We start from the raw sequence: 14,747 nt of genomic DNA, 5'->3' as shown, positions 1-14,747 counted from the left end.
TAAAAGTTAGGCTCCCTATTAAAAAAAAAAGCCATAAATTGAGGGGTTTTTTTCATATATATAATTTTATTTATTTATTTATTTTTCTGCCCCAAAGCCCCAGTAGATAGTTGTATGTCATAGCTGCACATCCTTCTAGTTGTTGTATGTGGGACGCTGTCTCAGCATGGCCGGAGAAGCAGTGCGAGGGTGCGCCCCTGGGATCCAAACCCGGGCCGCCAGCAGCGGAGCGCGCGCACTTAACCGCTAAGCCACCGGCCGGCCCATAAATTGAGGTTTCTCATTCCATCATCTAAGATAGTTTTTGTATCTAGCCTTTAAAGATTTTGAGATGGCAGACTGAAGTTGCCGTGGTGAGTTTCCGACAAATCTCAGTGACTGCTCCTCGGTGGTGCTGATTCTGGGAGGGTGTGAAGAGCTGGGTTCACACTTTGGGATCAGGCCACCTTGGGTTTGAATTGTAATTCAACTCTGCCACTGACTGTGCCCCTGAGCAAAATGACTTGAGCATGCCTTGACCTCTATACTTGTATTTCTTCTTCTAAAAAATGAGAATCATATTCACCTTCAGGATGATTGTAAGACTAAAATGATGTAGTACATGTAAAGTAGTTAAGCAGAGAACATATACAGAGTAAGTACTAATAAAGAAAAGCTGCTATTAGTTTAACTGTTTAAGTTGGGGGGTGGGGCCAGGCAGGGTCTTGGCTGGGAGGAGTGTTTGTTACTGAGCATGCAGGACACTGCCCCGTCTTACCACTAATGTAGCAGCAGCAGCCCTGGGCCGTGGGAAGACTTTGGGGAGGAGTCCCGGCCTAGGCAAGGCCCTCACCCCCAGGGCATTTTGAGACACAGGGAAATGTCTTCATGGTTGCAGAGTTCCTCGTCAGAGCCTCCTGCTGGGTCCCCTGATTCTCCCTGCTGTTTGATTGTATCTCCTCATTTAGCAACCTAGTTTTTAAAATAACTCTCTTCTGATTATAAATGTATTTTCTCTGTAGGAAACTTGGAAAATACAGAAAAATACTTAAAAATCATCCATATTCCTACCTTCTTTAAACATTTTGGTTCATTTTTTTTCCTCCTAAACAAAGTTGAGATCATTCTGTATATATAATTTTATATACTTTTTAAAAAAACTTTTAAATATTTAACATTTACTTGGTAAACATTTTTAGTGGTTACATACGGTTTATCACTTGCCTATATCATTACCAAAGTATAATATATAATTATACGTTGTTGCACCTGTGGAGACTTCTTATTTTATAAATAACTCATGAGGTGAACATCCTTATACATCAATCTTTATATCTGTTTCCTGAAGGTGGAAATACTGGGCCAGTTATCCTGTGGAAAGATTGTGCCAATTTCTGTAGGACACCCCTACCAACACTGGGCATTATTTCTCTTGTTTTGCTGTTATTTTGATGGGTGAAAAATGGTATTTCATTTCTCTACTTGTGGGGCATAACCAGTTTGGCATTCAAACTATTACATACATGTGGTAAAATTCTAATAGTAAAATAGGGCTTATAACTGAGCAAAACGTTTCTGTCATCCTACCATAACTTCTCCTCTTGGAAGCAACAACTTTCAAGTGGTGCTGCCTTTAGTTCTTCATTTTTCATCTTCTTAATATATCAACCTTAAGACGTCTCGTTAAGTCTCTGCTATGAAAAATAAGAATTTGGCTCACATTACTACTTCTACTCTCCTAGGTTCTTTTTTTAATTTATTTATTTTTTTTAAATTTTATTTATTTTTTTCCCCCAAAGCCCCAGTAGATAGTTGTATGTCATAGCTGCACATCCTTCTAGTTGCTGTATGTGGGACACGGCCTCAGCATGGCCGGAGAAGTGGCGCATCAGTGCGCGCCCAGGATCTGAACCTGGGCTGCCAGCAGCGGAGCGCGCGCACTTAACTGCTAAGCCACGGGGCCGGCCCCTCTTTTTTTTTTAAAATGTGAGAAAGATCAGCCCTGTCCTAACATCTGCCAATCCTCCTCTTTTTTTTGCTGAGGAAGACTGGCCGTGGGCTAACATCTGTGCCCATCCTCCTCTACTTTATATGGGATGCTGCCACAGCATGGCTTGCCAAGCGGTGCGTCGGTGTGTGCCCGGGATCTGAACCGGCGAACCCCAGGCTGCTGCAGAAAAGCCTGCGCACTTAACCACTTGCACCACTGGGCTGGCCCCTCTCCTAGGTTTTTTTTAAGTAATAACATTTTGTAGTTCTTTTTAATAATCTTAACTCCTGTCCCCTCGACTTGGGCCAGTGTCTCTTGAGTCCTATTGGTGATGAGGATGCCTCCCCACCCTCCACCTCTCTAGCTTGTCAGCTGCACCTTCACAGGAGATGGAGTTTCATTCTGTGCAGTAGTCAGTAGTCTTCTGGACTTTAGCTGTAGGTCTCTTTTGTGTGTGTGTGTGTGTGTGTGTGTGTGTGTGTGTGTGTGTGTGAGTGAGAGAGAGAGAGAGAGAGAGAGAGAGAGAGAGAGAGGAAGATCAGCCCTGAGCTAACATCCATGCCAATCCTCCTCTTTTTGCTGAGGAAGACCAGCCCTGAGCTAACATCTATTGCCAATCCTCCTCCTTTTTCTCCCCAAAGCCCCAGTAGATAGTTGTATGTCATAGCTGCACATCCTTCTAGTTGCTGTATGTGGGACGTGGCCTCAGCATGGCCAGAGAAGCAGTGCGTTGGTGTGCGCCCGGGATCCGAACCCGGGCCGCCAGTAGCAGAGCACACGCACTCAACTGCTAAGCCATGGGGCCGGCCCTAAAGGCTGTTTTTAAAATGCTCATGTGTGGTTGGAGGTGGCAGCCATGAACTATATGAAGTCATTTACCTATTTCTGGGTTTCCTCCCTTATAAATTGGATGATGTGAGAGAAAAACTTGGCAATGTGGAAGTACTGTCCACAAGAAGAAAGAACCACAAGAGACAGGTCAGGGAAAAGATTCTCAGACCCGATACAAAAGGAGAACATTAGAGAGGGGGAACCTAAATGAGGGAAGAGGTTTATTTACCTTGCACCTGAAAAATGGTCCATTTCCTTGCAAGCAGTTAGAGTCAACCCTCTGAGTCTAGAAGGGAAAATAATTACTGCTCCCAGGGACCTGGGTTTCTGCAGCAAACATCGGCGGAGAAGACAGATCCTATTGTGTCTCCAAGTGGGTCTGTGGGGCAGAGGGAGGAGGAGCCTAGCACCCACCAGGTCCTGCCACTCCCAGACAGAGCAGGCTTAGCGTCCTAGGAAGGCTGGACAGTCCCATTCCTGAGGTCCCAAGTGGAGCTGGAGCCAGCCCTCAGAGAGCCTCCTCTGTCGTGACTAGATATCTCAGGTAGAACGAGGGAAGAAGTCCCTGTGATGGTGCCTGCTGAGCACCCTGGCCTGTCAGGGAAGCTGCAAAACCTTCCCAGGGAGAAGCAAGGTGGGGACACAAACCAAGCTGACTGCCTCAGATTGGGCATTCCAAACCCCCAGCCATATGAACATCCCTCCCTCAATACTGACCCTCCTGTCACAAGCCACCAGTCCAATCCTCCCCAATGTACTAAGAGACTGCTTAGGAGACCACTTTCCGTCCCAAGGACAGACTGGCTCTGGGCTCGGACGGCAGTCTCTGGAGCCAGTTGAGATGTGCCTGAAACAGCGTGGCCACAGCTGCCCTTTTAGCCAAAGGCAGCTTTTCTCCACATGATTCAAAGGATTTGTGGTGCCGTCCAAAGGAACATCTATCATTTATAGTTATTTTATATTAGAAAAAAAAATCACTAGCAATTTCATGGATATTATTGCTTAGGAAAGTGGTTCTCAGAGTAGGTCTTGAGCCCCAGATCTACTGCATCAGCCATCTGGGAATGGGACCCAGCAACCTTTGACCAGCCCTCTCTCCAGGTGATCTCATGCTCAAGTTGGTGAACGATGACTTAGGATGAAGCTAAGTACAAGTCAGTCAATCAAAAAGACACATGGACATGGCTAACGCTGTGAGCATTGTTGGGGAACAGTGGTCTAAAGCTTCACAGCCTCAAAAATGAGAAGGGATCACATTTTAAAGATGTGAACTTAGCTTTGGTCTTGCACAAAGAGTGGCGGACAAAAGAGCTATGGCAGGTAGGGCCCGTTAGGGGCCTCAGGGGGCCTCTGCCAGGACTCATCGACTCCCTCCAGCTACAGCTGAGATGGACAGGTTCTTGCTCTCATGGACTCTGTCTCCACACTTTTTCTTGGGAGAGACTTGGAAGTGGACTGGTATCTGTGTCCCGGGGAGGAGAGCCCTTGAACTGGACAGAAGGACAGAAAGAGGAAGAGTGCCTAAGGAGGAATAAGACTCAAAATGTCTCCAGCAGTGCACTGGGCAAGTTCCTCTCTCCGGCAGCCACCCTAAGTGGTGGGACTACAGAGGCAAACTGGGAGCAACTGGCTTCCAAGTGTGTCTCTGGGCCATAAGAACAGAATATTTACCAAGCACTGACAACACTGAGCACTCTTGAGAAGGCTTCTTACACATACTGTCTTAACTTTGTGAGATAAGTTATTTTCCAATTTACAAAGCTGGGAAAACAGGCACAGAGAGGTGAAATAATTTGTCTGAGGTCTCAGTGAAGAGGTGACGAAGTCAGGATCGACCTGCTGGGTCCGCAGCTGTGCCCCCGTTCAGCGCACGCCTTGCTCTCTTATGCAGCCTCCAACCAGCTTTGGTTTTGATTCCTCCTCCGCCAAATGTGAACATTCGCCCACCTGCATTACAGCATCTTAGCACTTCACGAGGTGATCTATTTACATGTGCTCTTCACAGCGCAGAAGCCTCATCCAGATGGTATCCACCATCTGCCACGCTGCTTCTCATGCAGGACCTCGGGGAAATGTTACCTGGCCAAGGGGAGCAATGACAAAGGTTGTGAAACCACCTGAGAAAGACTTAGACTCTGGGGCTTTCAGGGGACAGACTGGTTGCCAACAAACGCTCTAAGCCTCACTCCCAAACTTAGCCATACAACATGGACAAAAATCAGTGTGGTCCCTGGGCCAGGGGAGGTCTGAGCATTTCCAGTTTTCTTAGCTGGAGTCTGATTCAGCCTTTAACCACGTTTACATGTTCTCGTCCATGAATCCAAGGGGCCAATCAGACAGGAAAGTAACTTACCAGGGCCCAGAGGAGAATTTTCAGGCATGCATTCCCAAATTGCCAGCACGTTTCTTCTTCTTTTTTCTTTTTTTTTGTGAGGAAGATCAGCCCTAAGCTGATCTGCCAATCCTCCTCTTTCTGCTGAGGAAGACTGGCCCTGGGCTAACATCCATGCCCACCTTCCTCCACTTTAATGTGGGACGCCACCACGGCCAAGCGGTGCGTCAGTGCGCACCCGGGACCCGAACCCGGGCCACCAGCAGCAGAGCACGCGCACTTAACCGCTAGGCCCCAACCACTATGCCACGGGGCCGGCCCTACCAGCACATTTCTAACAATCCACCTGGTGAGCATATGTTCAGCATACAGGACAGAGACACCAACCAGTCAGACCTCAGTGGATATTTGCACAGAAAAACAAAGGCCCAAGGCAAACCACAGACAATCTCAGGCCATTTCCTGGGGGAGGCCTTTTGGCAGCTAGAGCTACTACACAATTGAAAAGGCAGAACAGTTTGAAGAAATGACACAGGATTTGGATAGATCCTCACTCCAAAGTGGCACCAACTGCCTACTAATCCAGCCAAACTCAGCAATGTCGAAGGTCAGAGAGAGAGACCCCCCATGGCTGCTTCTACTGCAGCCTAAGGAAGTGGGAACATCCAAGATGAGCTGAAGGCTGGATCCAGTGAGACTGGAGCAGCTTCTATGGGGCGGCTGTGGGGGCTGGTATACGTGCTCATGCCTGCACCCCACCAACCTTCAGGTTCAGAGCATACCTCACAGCTCAGCTTCACAATGGACAGCACCATCGCGTGTGCACTACAGACACAACTGTGGAAGAACTGCGTGTGAAAGGGAGTGGAAAAAATAAGATTTGTATTTGGATGGAGGGCTTAGGGATAACTTCCAAATTTTTCACAATTTACTTTTAAATTAAAAAATCATTTTTAAAATTACCACTACACAAGGACTACTTTACTATTGTCACTGCAGGCCTAGTGGGTGTTTCTGTCAAAGTAGGTTTTGATAAATATGAAAGAATGTACAAAGGAAATATTTTAAAAATATTAAACGGGTTATTAAACACATTAAGGAAAGGAGTACAAATTCTCTAAATTATATATGACTTGCTAATAAAATTGAGATGCCATTTAAATTACAAAGAAGGGGCCGGCCCCGTGGCTTAGCGGTTAAGTGCGCGCGCTCCGCTGCAGGCGGCCTGGGTTCGGATCCAGGGCGCGCACCGACACACCGCTTCTCCGGCCGTGCTGAGGCCACGTCCCACATACAGCAACTAGAAGGATGTGCAGCTATGACACACAACTATCTACTGGGGCTTTGGGGGAAAAAAAATAAATAAATAAAATCTTTAAAAAAAAAAATAAATGACAAAGAAGTCTAATTAGAATATGATGTTTTAAAAACTATAGCTTCACATGTATATTCCATATTTATACACTCTGTATATGTACATTAATCACACCACTGCAAGTACACAGTGACAAAGAAATTCTAAGAAAATCACTGTGCTGCTTTCATGAATTGAAACCTCCACCTCCACCTGTCTGAGTTAGCCATTGCCTCTTAAAAGAACATACATTTCTTTAAAAGCTGATTTAAGAAAATTGGCTAACTCGTTCTTGCCAATCCAGCAAATGCTTAAGTGCTTGGCAATTCCATTATTTATGGATTTGGAAATTTCATATAACTTTTTCTTGTCTTTTTACGGGCACAGACATTTAAGCACTTAAACCAGAGATGGTAGTGATGGAAGTTTGTAACACTGAGTTACATGCAAACAAAAAGATACACATCTCCATCCTTGAGTTACTTCCTGGATAGGCATATTCTACTGAGCTCATGCTAGCTCCTATACAGCAGGCAGCAACACACAGTTTCTAGGGAATGGCCCATTTCTTTTCCTGGTGATCACGCCAATCCCAGACTCCCTCCTACCCCCAACAGACCCTGAGATCCAGGCCAAGGCGGCTGTCACTGGGCATTCGCCCTGCAAAACCACGCACATCAGTTCAGTGAGCCGTGGAAGGAAACCTAGATTCAGAAGGGACCTTTTTCTAAGAGCTGTGATTCACATTTCTTTGGCTCACCAAGCCCTTCAAAACAATACAGAGCCACCCCTGATGGCCTAGTGGTTAAAATTAGGCGCTCACTGCTTCGGCAGCCCAGATTCACTTCCCGGTCACAGACCCACACCACCCGTCTGTCAGGTGCCATGCTGTGGCGGCAGCTCATATACAAGAACTAGAAGGACTTAACAACTAGGATATATACAATCATGCACTGGGGCTTTGGGGAGGTTAAAAAAAAAATGAAGATGGGCAACAGATGTTAGTTCAGGGTGAACCTTTCCTTGCAAAAAACAATCCAGCTAAGGGGAAATCATCTTTACTCATGAAAATCTCTTTGTCATAAGAGGAACTTGACAAAGTCATGACATAACATCAACACACTCACTGTGGGGTGACTGAGTCCCAAGCTTGTCTATCCCAAGGACCACAGGAGCCTCTCTGCCTTTGAGGATCAAGGCTCCACAAATCCTAACACCCACAGTCTTACCTTACCCACTTACAGCACCTTTGATTATTTCAGACCTGCCTCTCAGGTGCCTTCCTGTCTGCTTTTCTGCCTACAGTCTGGACACCAGGATTGCATATATTGTCCCAAGAGCAGAAGTACCAAGTTTTGGCTCAAAGGTCCTTGCAATTCGTAAAGAGAGATCATGTTGGGATAAAATTTAGTGCAAACTCTCGATTCTCAGGCAGCTCTCCCAGAGCCCACTGAGATGCTCGGTAAGAGGTACTGCAATGAGCCAGTCCTCAGCAGGCAAGGACAGCTACAGCATCTTCCCAGAGGCAAGGATGGTTTGAGAGGTTATAATCTAAGGACAATCAAGGACATCCCATCTGGACGTCTTTCCAAAGCAGCCAGAGATGTATCACCTTCGAAAAACCTTTTGTCAAAGAAACCTAGAAATCCTTCCTAACAACATCCCTGATATTAAGGGGAAATTTTCCCTTTTTAGAGCGCTGTCAATGAAAGCCAATTGGCAACGGCCAACTGGAAGTTGTGAATTACTTCTAAGACTGTACTGCCCTGCCCTTCCCTTCTTTCCCTCGCAGCGTGGAGGGCCACCGGTGGGCAAACCGTGAGGCAGGGAGGAGGGGAGAGCTGGGCAGAGGCAGCACACCCCCAGCAGACACCTAACGCAGGGCAGAAGTGACGAGTGGAGAAGGCGGCTGGCAAGGCTGTGAGGTTGGCTACAAACTCAGTGTTGGAGAAAGTACTAAAAACATAGAAGGGGGAAGGCAGTGAAGAACCTCGAGGTGCTGGAACTATCAGTATAAACACAGGGCTTTGAAAAATATACACACACACACATATATGTACATACATACACAGACATATTTCCTAGCCGTCTGCACAGAGGGCCTAGAAACAACAGTCCGTTGTGTTGCAGGGAGTGCTCAAAGCACCCAGATCTTGGTTGCTAAATGCTGTCACTAAAAGGGACCAGGGGTCCTTGGAGAAATGCCTGAATCCAGGACTGGGGAAGGGAAAATGTCTTTGGTTCCTTTCACCGCTTTTATCCCTGCAATGTTGTATCCCCTTCTGCCCCTTAGTGTTTTCCCATAACCTTCCGATCACTTTCAGTCATTGTGAAGTCCAATCCTTAGGCTGGTTTTACAGTGAACAACCTTTATGGGCATCTTCTAAAATGTTAAAAAACAGAAAACCACCAACCCAGTCCTCAACCAGACTAGAATGCAAGGCCTCACCTTTACTACTCCGAGTGTGAGTGCACTTGAGGGAAGTGAAGAGCCTCACGGTGTCAGGAAGTCTCTCCTCTGGTCATTTCTTTGGGTGACAATGTCCGGTTCAAGTCAGAGGCAGCCCCCTTCACCCGGTGCCCACATACCTCTCTGGCAGTGCCGCCCCCCACGCCATGCCTCCATGCCCTCACTCACGTCTTCCCTTATCTCTTTAGTTACTGCTCAACAGGACCAAAAATTCATTAGTAGCTGTTTATTGATCAATGGTTTGATATATAAAGTTATTTCAGATCTTCAGAATTTGCCCAAATGGAATCACAAGCATTACAAAGTTTTTTTTCTTAAAAATAAAAAAAGGGTAAGGGGCAGGTTGGGAGGGGACCAACCTAGCAGTAGTGGCATTTGAGAATAAATTAACAAAAAAATTTAGTATTACCATTTATTGGTGACAAACACTAAGTTTTACTTACATTCCATGGGGAGAAAAAATTCCAGCGTAAACAACGAATCGAAGCCATACTGAACTCGCAGGGCTGCCGTGCTTTTCACCTGGGCCACAGGCAGGACCTTGCTGCACACACTTGTGTGCACAGTAACACAACATCAGAAGCAACACAGTTTTAGAGAGAAACAGAGGCCATTCTTTTCAGCCCTACATGGAGATGTAACCAACAGTATAAAGCACTCAAGGAAAACCAATCTGCAGTTTGACATGTACTACACGGAGATCATATCCTGTAGTGTAGTGACAGCTATGTCCTCAAGAGCCATATGTATATACACACAATCTTTTTTATAATCTTTAAAACAAAGATCAAAGTTCATTTGTTTAAGTCCTGTTGCATTAACAAAAATAAAATAGAAAAGGAACCAAATGATCATTTAAAGTTTAAAATTCCTAAATTGTCCAATTTATACAACTGTGGGAGACTTCCTGATGGTTTCTGAGAAGTCCAGGACTGTTTCGGCTAAACCAGAGGGCACACACTATGCATCACTGAAATGGTCCTGGCTTAGTCCAATAAAATAAAAATGTATAACCACATACACATGGATATGATCTTTGCCGGTTAGATTACTGATAAAGTCAGTCTCAGACAAGTTTCTAAACTGTGCTATGTAACTAGATACAATTGAGAAACTCTCAAATGAAATGTTATATAGTGTCATTTCAATCAAAAGAAAATAATGAAACTAAGAATACATCTCTTGGGAGAGAAAGCAGTGGTGATGGTGTGGGTACCACGGGGGCGAGGGGCCGCAGCACGCTCGAAAGGTGAGCTTGCGCTGAGTGGGAAGTGTTTGATTTTCTCCGGTGCTTTCAGCTCTGGGGCCTGTCTAAGGCCTCTCTCCAGCGTGGGTGTCCAGGGTTTGTCCCAAAGTGTTTGAGTGAGCCAGTCTGAGAAGGGGTCGTGCTTTCTGTTTTCCGTTTCTTCCTTCACACAACAAACCACCCCCCCCCCAAAACCAAAACAAAAAACCAAAACCAAGCAATGAGGTGCCCAGGGCATGGCCTGCTGGTTTCCCAATGGAGCCAGGGCTGCTTGGCAGGCCTCGCCTACCTTCCCCCCAGCAGCTGCTGCTGTGTCGGGACAAACCACAGCTCGTGCGAGCACAGCCACGGCAGCCTCCTTGTGTTCCCGCCTTCGTCACCACTGCTGTCTCCGGTTCTTTACCATCATGTCTCTCGGCCCACTGGAGGTATCAGAAATTCCAAATTTTCAAAGCAGTTTCAGTATTTTCAGTATATATGTTGGGATTTTATAATGGTTCACGGCCAGAAAAGGTTCAGCACCTCCCACACCTTTAAGGAAGAAAAAAATGAAAATGACACCAGTTTTGGAATTTAAGAGAATTAAGACCATGTTAGAAATTAAAAGAAATTAGCAGACACAGAGAAGTCCAACAGCACAGGCCTCAGTTTATGATAACTGGGTGACAGCACAGTTTCCCTAGGATGTACTGTCAAGTGAAAAAAGCCAGGAGGAGAATGTGTGTATAGTATGTTATCTCTGGCAGGAAAGGAAGAAAATAAGTAAAGAAATACATGATTATACTTGCATAAAGAAATATCTAGGAAGGATACATAAGAAACTAATAAAAATGTGATCTCTGGATGGGGTGGGGAGATTGAGATGGATGGGGGCTGCATGAGGGCAAGATTAATCACCGTGTACCTTTTAAAATATTTTTGATTTCTGAACTATGTGAATGTATTACCTATTCAAAATTAAAGTAAATAAAAAAAAAATAGAGCTCTCTGCCCCAAAGTTAGAAACTTTCCAGGGGAAAGAGACAGAAAGCGACTGAGGCAAGTGTTTCACTACGGAGTTGAACAGACAGTTTGAATTTAATGCAAATGAGGAACAGAACTGCCATTCCATGTAAATCAGCTCACTCACACAGACATTGGTCCATTTCCTGTTCTTGCCATCTCTGTATTTTGTTGGTCCAACTCAGATAGCAACTTTAAAATGTTCAGTGCAGCCTAGTGGGGATGAAAAGAAAAGTCAAACCACGGCCACTGCTCAGGACCAGAGCGTAAGACACTGAACAGGGCGGCAAAAGCTTCTCCTACTGCCCAACAAAACAAAAAATGTCTGAATTTTTTATTTAAAATACAAATTAAAAAAAATAAATTATCCATGGTTATCTCATTGAATCACAATCTCTATTAATTTTATTATATATTTCCTTCTAGTATTTTCAACCTTGTGGAACCAGACTATCCAGATTTTATATCCTGCTTTAACAAAAACCTCTCATGCTTCCTTGTTAGAGTACATTACTTTCAGAGACACTAAGCTGACGGATACATCATAGTCCATCAGGTGAATACACTACAGTTTACATAGATTAATTTAATCGATTCCTTTTCTGTTTTAGTATTTCTTACAACAATAATTTCATCTGAACAGAATACAAAAATAAGGGGCATTCTACGGCTGCCTGAACGTGGGCCTGCATTCCTTGTTCTGGTAAGAGATGAACGGAATACAGTATCTGCAGGGGTTCCAGGATCCAAGTCCACCTCCCAGGTCAGCAGGGGAAGGGAAGGATTGGCTAAAACAGATGAGTTCTGATAATCAGAATGAGAAATCCAGTAAACTAAGAAAAAAAGTCTTCAGAAATATGAAATCTATAAAACAATGAACTGTTCTCAAAGTCTAGGGGAGAATCCTTCTCCTCTCTCCCTGAGGCCAGCAACAAGCTGGAGCCAGGCCCATGGAGGGGATAACGTACCATATCGTGGCAGGACTCCACATCCTTCCCGATACCGTGGCTGATCAGAGGCGGCTGAGAGGAGCAATTGATAAGAGATACAAATTCGTTCTTGTTGTTTTTGGGGAAGTCTTTGTATTCAACCTAAGGGGGAAAAGACAACTGAGGCAGGGGTAGGGGAGCAGTGAACATGAATGGGGCGTAGGGCTGTGGCTCTGGGCCCAGCAAACAGGGAGCCGACATCCCTCTCCCCGGCCTCGGCCTGACATGGCTACACCAACTTCTGCTCAGTCAGCACAAGAGACTGTCAGATAGGCCTGCTGCTGAGGGCCAGCGAGGGCTGCAGGCAGGAGATCAAGGCCCCAGCTTCCAGAATCTCCCAGGAACCTAGATGTCTACTTAAAAACCCTGGTCTGAGAGAAGCCGTGTCCTTTCTTACCAGGCAGAAAGGGCCAGCAAAATGAATCTGTTCTCGCTGAAGTCTAAATTTATAACTCCCACTAGATTAGAGGCTTTATTATTTTGGTTGGCTTGGAGTTTTAAAATTTTATTACCAAAGGTCAAGGATTTTCTCTTACCATATAGGCTTGTAATACTTCGCATACCTCCCCTCCCTCTCAGGACGACCCTTCCCTCACCCATTCCCCCAGACAAAGAACTTGATTTAAAAAACAAGGCACAAAGCTCATTTTCAGAGGGAAACTGGGGTACAGACCACACAGCTCAGGCCTAAGAGTTACCTGGAATCCCTGGACTCTGGAAAGATAGTCCAGCTGCTCAGAGGGTCTTGTGAGAGGTCCATGGGGTACGTGGCCTGAAGAGATGTTATTCTTTAAAATGGTCTCGGCTGTGGGCGAGGTGCCCCCATACAACAACTCACGGGCTATCATGGCAGTTACCGTGGCCTTGGCAGGATTCGGAGCTGCCCTGGTGAAATCTTTGGTGTGATGTCCTTGACTGACTCCTACAGCCTGGGCGACCTCGGGCACCATGGGAAGAATTCCAGCAGGGAGCTGCTGATGACTAAGATAAGGCATCCTAAACTCATCCTCTTTATTGCCTAGGGAGGGACACACAGACAAATCAACACAAGGCCACAGGCACTGCCTGGAAAGACAGCATCAAACCCCATGCTGGCCCTTCCTCGGTGCAGAGCCGAACGCCACACTCAGCTGCAGTGACTGCCCGGAACTCAGCCACTGGGCCCTGCTGTTACCAGGAACCACTCAAATCCCAGAATCACATTCAGATCAAGACAATAGTAACATCACACTTACTAGTCCCATTTTCATCCCCAGAGCCAGGTTCAAAAAAGGTTACTTTTCTTCCATCCCCTGGTTTCTTCATGGGTGTCTTAAAAAAAAAAAGCCATGAGCATAAATCCAACTGTTGACAAATTATTGCCTGCTGTCTAAAACGACACTAATCTTTTGGGTTTTTAAACTTCTGAAACATGCAGAGGCAATCAGCAGAAAAGCCCTACTCAAAGCCTGACTGGTTTGCTTCTACTGCACCACGTGCCCAGTGGTAGGGCCCCCACCTCTTCCATGTGGACACGCTGGCCCACACCAGCCTGTCCACAAAGAGCACCTAACGAAGCGCACTGAACTGAATGCTGAGCCTCCGCTCTGACTCACAGGAAGAGACGGGCACATTTACCCAAAAGGAGCCAGGAGGTACCAGATCGGTAGAGCCCAAGGTGGGGAAAGAAGCTGTTAGATTGAAGGTAAACAAAGAATATTCCCTGGAGCTAATATCCAATTAAAAGACAGATGACACTTCCAAAGATGATAAACGTAGGGGGAAAATATTACTAGATAAAAATTTTGTCAAACACAAGGTCTCCTTTCTGAGAAGGTAGGGATGCCTATGAATGCTCTATAAGATATTGGAATGAAAAACTCAAAAGCCAGGTCCAGGATCTATGCAGATTCTCCGATGAGTGTTTGGGGTCCAGTTATTAACCGTGTGGCCACTACTGATACGACTGGCAGGCGTCAAGGAATCAGTGCTGGTATTTTCAGGTTCATCCCAACAGGGCCACTCAGTGACTGGGAACAAGGTCAGTCAAGGCTTTCATTGAGGGTACCATTTACCAGTCTTGGCAGAAGTAAAATTTTCAAAATGGGATTCTTTTTATCTAGTGTTCAATTCATAAAGAAAAAAGAAATCCCAAATCTAAACTCTGGATTTGGCCCTGACTCTAAATCACACTGTCTCAGTGCCCCAGAAACACCCAAGCCTGCTTCACAACTAACGAAGACCTAAGGCTGATGAATCTTTTATGCAGGCCTCATTCTAAGAGCACGAATGACAGAATCACAAACTCATCGATGTAAAGCCCAATTAACCGTCATCCTACAGACGGAGAGGAGCAAGCTGCCCTCCAGCACAGCATCCTCGACCACAAAGATACTGAAACAAGAACATTAACCCAGAGCCGTGGACGTGCGACTCCCTTCTGACCACACTATAATGGTCCAAATGGGGAAGACGCTGCTCGGCAGGGCTGCTTACTGCCAGGAGGATGACGCCTTGCCCTGAAGCTCGGCCCTGGAGGTGCCAGTCCCCTAGGATGAGGCGAGAATGTCATCTT

At 45.8% G+C, this 14,747-nt stretch overlaps 1 protein-coding gene across 8 annotated transcripts in view; it reads right to left on the bottom strand.

The window, feature by feature from the left end:
- Positions 1–9,167: 9,167 nt before the first annotated feature.
- Positions 9,168–14,747, bottom strand: part of STAU1 (staufen double-stranded RNA binding protein 1) — a 55,529-nt gene continuing 49,949 nt past the window's right edge. For all 8 annotated transcript variants that reach the window (XM_058562506.1, XM_058562507.1, XM_058562500.1 and 5 more), the window contains 5 exons: positions 13,429–13,504; positions 12,892–13,211; positions 12,173–12,295; positions 11,332–11,417; positions 9,168–10,733 (listed from right to left, as the gene is read on the bottom strand). In XM_058562506.1, coding sequence (XP_058418489.1) covers positions 10,718–10,733; positions 11,332–11,417; positions 12,173–12,295; positions 12,892–13,211; positions 13,429–13,504 — 621 coding nt within the window. In that variant the 3' untranslated portion in view covers positions 9,168–10,717. The remainder of the gene's footprint in view (positions 10,734–11,331; positions 11,418–12,172; positions 12,296–12,891; positions 13,212–13,428; positions 13,505–14,747) is intronic.

The sequence above is a fragment of the Diceros bicornis genome, chromosome 19, assembly GCF_020826845.1.
Source record: "Diceros bicornis minor isolate mBicDic1 chromosome 19, mDicBic1.mat.cur, whole genome shotgun sequence".
Lineage (NCBI taxonomy): Eukaryota > Metazoa > Chordata > Mammalia > Perissodactyla > Rhinocerotidae > Diceros > Diceros bicornis.
Note: the sequence above shows the minus strand (reverse complement) of the source record. Positions and strands in the feature narration are given on the sequence as shown.